The sequence below is a fragment of the Mesoplodon densirostris genome, chromosome 16 (genome assembly GCF_025265405.1).
Source record: "Mesoplodon densirostris isolate mMesDen1 chromosome 16, mMesDen1 primary haplotype, whole genome shotgun sequence".
In the NCBI taxonomy this organism is placed as follows: Eukaryota; Metazoa; Chordata; class Mammalia; order Artiodactyla; family Ziphiidae; genus Mesoplodon; species Mesoplodon densirostris.
Window position 1 is genome coordinate 27,549,463 of NC_082676.1, and position 9,005 is coordinate 27,558,467.

At 54.1% G+C, this 9,005-nt stretch overlaps 1 protein-coding gene across 3 annotated transcripts; it reads right to left on the reverse strand.

The window, feature by feature from the left end:
- Window positions 1–247: 247 nt before the first annotated feature.
- Window positions 248–8,795, reverse strand: REM1 (RRAD and GEM like GTPase 1). Of its 3 annotated transcripts, none has more exons than XM_060120614.1 (5): window positions 8,707–8,795; window positions 7,272–7,825; window positions 6,131–6,219; window positions 2,110–2,311; window positions 248–839 (listed from the first exon to the last, which is right to left on the reverse strand). In XM_060120614.1, the coding sequence occupies exons 2-5, from the start codon at window positions 7,609–7,611 to the stop codon at window positions 568–570; spliced, it is 903 nt and encodes a 300-aa protein (XP_059976597.1). In that variant the 5' UTR covers window positions 7,612–7,825; window positions 8,707–8,795; the 3' UTR covers window positions 248–567. The 3 variants fall into 3 exon arrangements, with proteins under 3 accessions (XP_059976597.1, XP_059976596.1, XP_059976598.1); XM_060120613.1 differs by having other exon boundaries at window positions 7,272–7,854; XM_060120615.1 differs by having other exon boundaries at window positions 7,272–7,767; window positions 8,707–8,786.
- Window positions 8,796–9,005: the final 210 nt, after the last annotated feature.

Genomic DNA, 9,005 nt, shown 5'->3' on the forward strand with positions numbered 1-9,005 from the left:
AGAGAATAGGAGATCATCACACTGAACTGTGGTTGCTTGTGCTCCACTGTGTCTCCCTCAAAGTCGTGGGGCAGGGGCTGTGCCCAGTGGTTCAGAGAAGGGCCTGAATGCATAATTGGTCCAGTGATTTTATTGGCTAACCCTGACACCCAGGTCAGCAGGCCAACCCAGTCTGCAGCCCGTGTAGATGGAAAAGTGGGAGGTGGAGATGCCTGGAAGAGCCCAAAAGAAGAGATCTGGGCACTCAGACAGGACATCCTTCTGGTCTGGTTTATTGTGGGGGAATTTGGGTTGACCAGAGCCCAAGGACAAGGAAGACTTTTTACAAAAAGACACGCACCGCATGAAAACCCCAATTTAGGCTTTGGCCCCATGGTCTGTCCATCACTTGCCCAGGGCAGAGAGGTCCGTGAAGTTGCGGCTGGGGAGATGCTCTGTACGTTGGGGGAGTGGGCGGCCAAGGCCCACGATGCAGACTGCAAGCCACAGAGACTCTGCCTCTCCGTGGCCCTGGTGGAGGCTAGAATGCATCCCAATGCTCCCCACCCAGAGAGTGGGAAGGTGGCCTCAGAGCACGGCCAGGTTGTGGCAGGACTTGGAGCGGGCCTTGAGTGCCCGGCGGCGGGCGCTGCGGGCAGTTAGGCGCGCCAGGAAGTGTCGAGCCCGCTGGCCGAGGCTTGCCCGTCGTCTGGGGGTCGGCGGCTCTCGGCCTGCGCAGTTCCTGCGGCGCAAGCGCAGTTGGCGCACTACACCTTCGAAGAGCTCCGCCACGTTGTGCTGCAGCGTGGCTGACGTCTCGATGAATTTGCAGTCGAACACCACAGCGCAGGCGCGGCCCTCTGAGCGGGTGGGGTCAGTGAGCCAGGGCGGAGCCACAACCGGAAAAAGGAGATAAAGGTAGCAGGAGGTGTGTTCAGTCTCAACCGGAAGCATGATTTTTCCTTTCCCCATACCTCGTGCTGCGTGCCAGGGGACTCAGAGATAAATCTGGCTTTGAGGAGTTAGTTCACAGGTTAGTGATTGATACTGATAGCAGGATGAGGCTGGGAAGACCGGGAGGTCCCACGGAAGGGTCTTGACTGCCAGGGAAGGGGTCTAATCTGTGCATCAGAATTGTCTGGGGGAGCTTGTTAAAATGTAGGTTGCTGAGCCCACCCGCAGATATTCTAATTGGGTAGGTGAGGCCTGGGAACCAGCGATTCAACAAAATCTCCTGGGGATCATGTTGCAGAATTTTGGGACGTCTGCTCATAAAGCGTATGGTCTTCCATCTCCAGGATGCCACTGGGCTGGATGCAGGGGCCTGGGTTCTAGTCCTCAGTGGCTGGTGACCCTGTAGAACTGGCCTCCCCACTCTGGGTCTTAGTTTCCATATTTTTTAGATTTCGCCCTGTGAGTAGGGCCATTTTTAGATCTTTATGGGTCCCACCTGATACATCAATTGTATCAAAATATTCCCCATCCCACTTTAAATACAATTTAAGTATAACTTTAAACATTTTGGTTTGCAGTTGCTGGCTGACACAATATTATGTTTTGTACACAAAGCTCTGTGAAATTTGAATTTCTAATTTTCTCACTGTATTTTGGAGTCAATAATTGTCTTTTTCAGGTCTCAGATGTAAGCCCTTGAAAAGCTTACAGGCACTGGGCCTATCATGCCTGGTGAATAAAGTGTCTCAGACTAAGGGCATTGGGGCACATAGGGGAATTTTTAGGCAAAAAAGTGACAAGGTCAGCTCTGGTTCGGGAAAACTCTGGCACCTGGTGAGGAGAACCGATTGAGTGGGGATAGAGAAGTACCGGGGTTGGCCCAGGCTAAGGTGGAGATGCCAGGATGGGGCAGAGGCTCTGGGCATGGGGACAGGAAGGGACTGTGGGGTTAAGGGAGGTGGACCCGACAAGGTTTGGGGACTGGTCTGAGGGAATGAGAGGAGGCAAGCCAAGAATGGTTTCTAGCTTTCAGGCTTAGGCAAGTAGATGCAGGATGGAGGTGGCTGGGGTGGGGGGGGTGGGGCACGAGTCACTGAGATGAGGGGCACTGGAGGAGACGCAGTGACAACAGGGCTAAGAGAAAGATGGAGGAGGAGGGTGGAGTGGAGGGCTCACCTTCCACGGAGACTTCCCGGCAGCGTGCCAGGTCCGCCTTGTTGCCCACCAGGATGATGGGCACGTGGTCCGCCTGATATGTGCGCCGCAGCTGAATGCGGAGCTCAGAGGCACTCTCGAAGCTGCCCCGGTCTGCGATGGAGTACACGATAACGTAGGCGCTGCCCACCTGCAGGCATGACTCCTGGCTCCAGCTTTCATCCTGTAGGGGAGGGAACCCAGGCCCATCCTCAGACGGTACCTAGGCCCTGGCTGAGAAAGGAGGGGCTGGGATGGTCTAACGGGTGGGATGGGGCTGAGGTTGATACTTTGGACAGGTTGGGGGACAAATTCTGCCATAATTTCCTGTGTCACCTTGGGAAACCACCGATCTTCTCTGAGCTGCAGTTTCTCTGCTTGAAAAATTGGGCTAATGACACTACCTCACTCCATTCTCTCATTCATTGGTTCCTTCTGTAGGCCGGGCACTGGCAACAAAAGATTTATTGGGTTCTGCTAAGGAGAGTTCTGGCTTTGCCTTTTCAGCTCTTTTGTCTGGTTTGAGGAGGGTTTGGCCTTGCTAGACAGTCCTTTTGGCTTTTTGCAGTCCAGAGTTAAGAAAAAAAAAGGAAGGGAGAGAAGTGGGGACAGGAGGCTGTCTTCCAGGGGAGGTTTGTTTCCGGATCGTCTTGAAGAGAGAGTTGAAGGAGCAACTGTGGCGTGTAAGTGAAGGGAGTGGGAGAGGCAAGGGGCATTTTAAGAAGTGGAGTCCTTTCAAGATGTTTGACAAGGAAAGGAAAGAACTGGAGTAATTTTGATATTATTTTGGATGATGCTCTTTTGTCAGGGACAGCACTCCGAGACTGAACCACCTAGGTAACAGCTTTCTAAGTGTTTCTAAGTGTTTAAGGAGACACAGTTCCTGCCCTCCAAAAGCTCATGATTAGGAAGGGATGCTGTGAAAATGGAGAGATATAATGCAGTGTGATAAGTACCATTAAGAGAGGCATATGCAGGGACGTCCCTGGCAGTCCAGTGGTTAAGACTCGTGCTTCCAATGCAGGGGGTGCGGGTTCGATCCCTGGTCAGGGAACTAAGATCCCTGCCATGCTGTGCAGCTCGGCCAAAAAAAAGAGAGCCGTGTGCAAGTGGCTGGAGGACCCATGGGGCTTGGGGCGGGGGTAGACCAGAAGAACTCAACTGGGCAGAGTGTGGGAGGGCTTCACAGTGGACTGGTGAGTGGGGTTAGAAAGGATGAGCAGGCTGAGTAGGAGGGAAGAGAGTGGGCAGGAGTGGGAAATGCCGAGCGTGGTGGAAGAATTGTTTGTGAGGGGAAAAGAAGCCAGAAAAGTTTTCTGATAACCAAATAAGGTAGATAAGTAGGAAAGCATCAGATCCATGGTCAACATCATTGTCAAAAGGGGTAAGTTCTGAACAGCTGTACTGATCCTTCCCCGGGGCCAAATAACCCTGAACTGAGTCAGACAGATGTGGGTTCTTATTCTGGGTTCTTAGTTTTGACTATGGACAGGTTCCTTCCTCCCTCAGAGTCTGTTTTCTCATTTGTAGAATGAGAGGGTGGGTCTTGACCATTCATTCATTCATTGCACAAATATTTACGGAAGATTTGCTATGTGTTAGCATCACAAAAGCTGGTTGGTACATGGATTGGTGGGTAAGAACCCCTTGGGGGTGTGATTAAAAATGTAGATTCCAGGACCCCACTTTTATAGGTTCTATTTCATTAGGTCTGGGGTGAGACTTGAGAATCTGATTTCTAATACTCTTCAGGTGACCCCGATGGTCAGCGAGGCTGGGGTACTACTGGATGAACCAAAGGCCCTCCCAGTTCTGTCAGGTTTTGCCTCTCTGACATCAACACGGACCCTCTCTGCATGGACCCTCTTTGGGAACTGCCTTCACAAACATGGCCACGGAAACTGTAGGGAAATCAAGGGCCAGAGAAGAGAACACTTTCTCAAGGCCACACAGCCAGCTGGGCACAGAATTCCAATTCCTGCCTTCTGGTCTGTCTCCCAAATGGGACTCCCAGTCTGATCACTCTTCTTAATTCACTAGACTCTCTCCCATAGGATTCTCAACTGCATCCAAAAAGTAGACCCTCCTTCACCAGTCTGTGAGCTCCAAGAGGCCAGGAGGCATGTCTGCCTTAGTCACTGATGGGTCTTCAGTGTCCTGGCGCATTATAAATATCCAGCCAGTGTTTCTTTTTTCTTCCTTCCTTTCTTTTTTTAAAAATAAAGCTTGGGTGTGAGCTGGCCACTGGACCCCCAAGGCCTTCCACTGGCCCTAGGATGTGGGACCCTCAAGGCTGCCGCCCTGAGGCTGGCCCTGAGGCTGGCTGTGTGTGATGGGCCTGCAGGGACCTGACGTCGGACCCCCGGGCAGGCCTTGCATATCTGGGTTTGGTCATGGTGCCCTCCCTTCACCCTGGCTGAGGTGGGGACCAGCCAGCCAGTGTTTCTTTTCTTTTCTTTTTTTTTTTTTTTTTTGCGGTACGCGGGCCTCTCATTGTTGTGACCTCTCCCATTGCGGAGCACAGGCTCCAGATGCGCAGGCCTAGTGGCCATGGCTCAGGGGCCCAGCCGCTCCGCGGCATGTGGGATCTTCCCGGACCAGGGCACGAACCCACGTCACCTGCATCGGCAGGCAGACTCTCAACCACTGCGCCACCAGGGAAGCCCCAGCCAGTGTTTCTTAATAAACGAGTGAAGCAGTGGAACCTCAGATGGAGGTTCAGAAGGTGATGCTCCCAGTGGGGATGGTCCTAGTGCATAAGAGTATAAGCTTTGGGCTATTATAAATCTGGGTTTGAATCCCACTTGCTGTCTGAGAACTTGGGACACAGAACCTCTCTGAGCTTTGATTTCCTCATTGGTAGAACGGGAATCAGAAATACACTCATTGTATAGTTTTTGTCTTGACTGAATGTCAAAATATATGTCTAGTGTTTAGCACAGGGGCTGACACTTAGGAAGAAGGTGCCCCATAAATGTCAGCTGCTCTTAGGAGAACCATCATCATTATTATGATGCTCATTTGGACCTGGGTTTCCTTTTATGCTAGTTAAAAGGAATTGGTCTCGTAGCTCCTTCATCCCTAAATTTGGGCCTATCTCTGGAGCTGTCAGCCATTCTTGTCAATCACCCAACATTGCCCTCCTAAGCCCCACCCTGTGGGCAGGGCCTCCCTGAGTGTTAGGGGTGGGGCCTACCCCTTAGAGAGATGGGATCCCAGGTGATTTTTAGATCCTTCTCTTTGCTTAGTTGTATTTCTTCAAAGTTCTACAATGAGCATGTGTTACCTGTATAGCAAGAAAAAAGACTCACCAAGATAAACAAAGGTAAGAAAACTCAAGCAAGATAAGAAAAGCATAATGGGGACATGTCCCTGCCCAGTGCTCTCTTCCTCCTTTGGAATGGGCTAGGGAAGGACATCTTTGGTTTCCTCTTTTTACTAGCTACGAAGTCATGATCGATAAGAATTATCATTATTTACAATTCTTCACTCACGTTCAGCATTTTTTCATGCTCCAAACTGTGCTTACCTCTGTGAAACTGCATAAGAAGTTTGAAAAAACCAGCTGGTAAGGAAGGCAGGAATGATTCACCCATTTATTAGGTGAGAAAACTGAAGCTCAGAGTGGGTAAGTCAATTGCACAAAGCCAACTGGTAAGACAAAGGAAGACGGGGTTCAACCTCAGGCTAAATCTGGTGTTCCTTTTTCTGTACAATGTGGGTGGGTGGAATGGGATAAGGGTGCTCATGAGGGGAAGATTTGCAGAGGGAGAAGCACACCCTGGGATGGCTGTGAGGAGAGGATGAATGGAGTGAGAAAAGGGGGTCCGGGTCATGAGGTTCTCCTGGCTTTGGTTGGAAAGGCTGCTTAGGAGCTGTGGGTTTGGGGAGGTGCTGAGGATGGGCCCTGCCCTGTCCCTGCTCTGTAGTGTCCTAGGAGGGGACAGGAATCTGGTACTAACCTCAGCACCCCTCCCCCCAAATCCTGCTTGTTGTGCCATACCAGTTTCTCAGCCTCCCAGGTGTCCATGACCAGCAGTGTGGTATCCTCTCCATCCACCGTGAGGGTCCTCTCGTACACATCTTCTGCAGCTGAGGAAAGACACGGATTTCAGGGAGGAGGTGCAGGCCTGGGGAGGATGCAGGCCTCCCTAACCCCTCTTTCCGCCCCCTCCACTTCTCCTTGAAGTGCTCACCATATTTGTTAGATGTCTGTCTCTCCTGATAGGCCAAGAAACGGCATGAGGAGCCCATGTCTCACCAGCTGCCAGCACAGTACCTGGCACACAGTAGGTGCTGAGAAAGGTTTTGTTGGTTTGGTTGAATGAATGAGTGTGGGGCGGTGGGGTTAAAGTTGGGCTGGGAGTTCTCCCAGTCGTGCTGTGTCCCTGGCTTAGTGTATGCTTCAGGCAGGTCCCATTACCCTCTCTGGAACCCTGTCTCCCTATCTGTCATACATACTGGTGTACATGGGTACATATGGGCTCACACTCTGAGCAGTCAGGGCTGGAGAAAGGGCGTGGTCAGAGTGTCCCCACCTCCTCTCTGCCTTTAACCTCCCCTCTCCCCCCACTCACCCTGGGTCCTCTCTGCCAGTCCTGCAGGGACTCATCTTCATTTCCTCTGTCCGGTCCCTGATCCTCATCATTCTGGGACCCCAGGCCCTGTCAGCTCACTGCCACCTCTTGGGAATAAAGGAACCCAGGGCCCAACTTAAGAGTCTGGGAGTCTCCATTTTGGGTAGGATCTTAGTTTGGCTGCAGGTCATGGTGGGCATGGATGGTTGTCTGTGGGACAGGGTCTGAGAGTTGGGAAGGAAGTTCACCATTTCTTTATACTTGGGACTTGTGGAACTCAGAATTGCTTCCCTTATGACATGAAAATGAATCACACACCTCTCATCCATGAGAAATTAGCACAATTCTCATTCACTATTCAAGGAATTTCCCTCCTGTAGATCTTTGTGCAGGCTGTGCCCTGCACAACTCCAGGGGGTGATCATTCACTTCATAGTCTTTGTGAAAGATGCCCCTCAGAGTTGAGCAGTGCATGAGTTGTACAACTGTTCTTGGCAGCGTTATGTCCCAGATAACAGGGATTTCACTCCATCGACCGGATCCCTTCCCAGCCCACAGGGTCCCTACCTCCCAGCTGTTCATGGAGATCCCGCTCTTGCTTTCCTGCAAAGAGGCTGGCCAGGCTGGTCTTCCCTACACCAGGATCTCCAAGCAGTACCACACGGTAGAGGGCCTCCCAGGAGCCTTCAGAGTCGCTGGATTCAGAGGACCAACCACTGGGGGCAGATGAAGGTTGCCGGGTGGGGGTGTTGAGGGAGGCTGATTGGCCCAGTCGGGGATGCTGGGACTGTGTAGAAGGTGCTGTGCCCAGGAGGCCAGGCTGGCGGCCCCGGGTGGACAGGGGCAGTGGAGTACTGGCTCGGCGACGCAGGGGGGTCTTTGCCTCTTGCTGAGTATTTAGTGTCATCCTTGGGAAGGGGGGTTTCCTTCTTTCCTTCGGCAAGAAGGGGCAGTGGGTGGTGAGCCAGGTGCTTTGGGCCCCTTCTCCTGTAGAGTCCTGATGAGCTGCTGCGACGGCTTCCACCAGAGGCGTCCTTCCAGTCCTTCTAGCAGTCCTTCCTTCCTTTGAGTTCAAATGGGAGGAGGAGGCGCCTCAGATCCTCCCTGTGGGGGCTTTCTGGCTTCAGGCCCAGAGAGAACCGGGGTCAGGCTGGGAGGGGTGAGTGCGTGTGAACACACACATGCATGCACACCCAGAGGCCATTTCCTATGCCTTGAGGATAACCCACTCCCCCGTGACACACAGATAGGCAGAGGGGCAGCAGCCAGGTAGGATGTCCACACAAGCGTGCACACCGAGCTGCCCCACCCATTCAGAACAGGAGACCCACGTTCACGAAAGACACCTGAATTGCCCCCTCCTCTTCTTCCCCACAGGTCTCTTCCCCACGGTTCGGTTCGGGGTTGGGAAGTACGGAGGAGGGTTGAGAGCCCCGGGGGGATTCACTTCCGCTGCCCGATCCCACGAGAGCTGAGGAAGAGGCAGGACGGGCAGCTTGGTCCTGCTAAAGGCTAGGGGGTCTGGGGGTTCCCTCCCGCTGAAACCTGAGAGCCCCGGTGCCATGGGAACAGCGTGTCCGGCCCGCCCCCTCCGTGAAAAATTCAGAAGCGGCTGGCACTACGGCTTCCAGCTGCTGTGGGGGCGCGGGGGCTTCGAGGCAGCCGGACCCCAGGTTTGGTGACAGGAAGGGGTCCCGGTGGAGAGCGGGATGGAGAGGAGACCTACAGGGCCCAGGAGGGCATGCCATTCCCGGAGTCCGAGCTTCCCCGGCCCGGGGGTCCTGGGTGTGAGTCCCCAGATCCCTGGAGGGTTCCCTGTCTCAGGGAACAGCCCTCCGGGCCCGAGATCCGGGGGCCCTCACTCCCGGACGCGTGTTCGAGGCCCCCCTCTTCCCTTCCTGTGCCGCAGAACCCCCACCCCCCATCCCCCCGCCCCATACGGGCGCCTGGCGAACTCCGTACCAACTTGACTAAGTTGGTGGCGGGCTGCGCGGGCCTTTACCTCGGTGTGGGGAGGGGTCCAGGGTCCCCGGCCGCCGCAGCTGCCGGGTGTTCCAGGCTGTACCACTGCCTCGCAGCATAGCCCCTCAGGCCGGTCCCGCCCCGCCGCCCGGGCCGAGGGAGGAGCCGCGACCCCGCCCCGTCCAGCCCCGCCCCATTAGGGCAGCCCCGGGGTCTCCGCCCCAGGGCCTTGGCCGCTGAATGACTTTTCGCAGAGCTCAGCTGACCCGCCGCTTCAAGTCCTTAGCCAGGGGTGGGGGGCGAGAGAGGGGAAGGATACGGGTTCTGAATTCCTGAGCC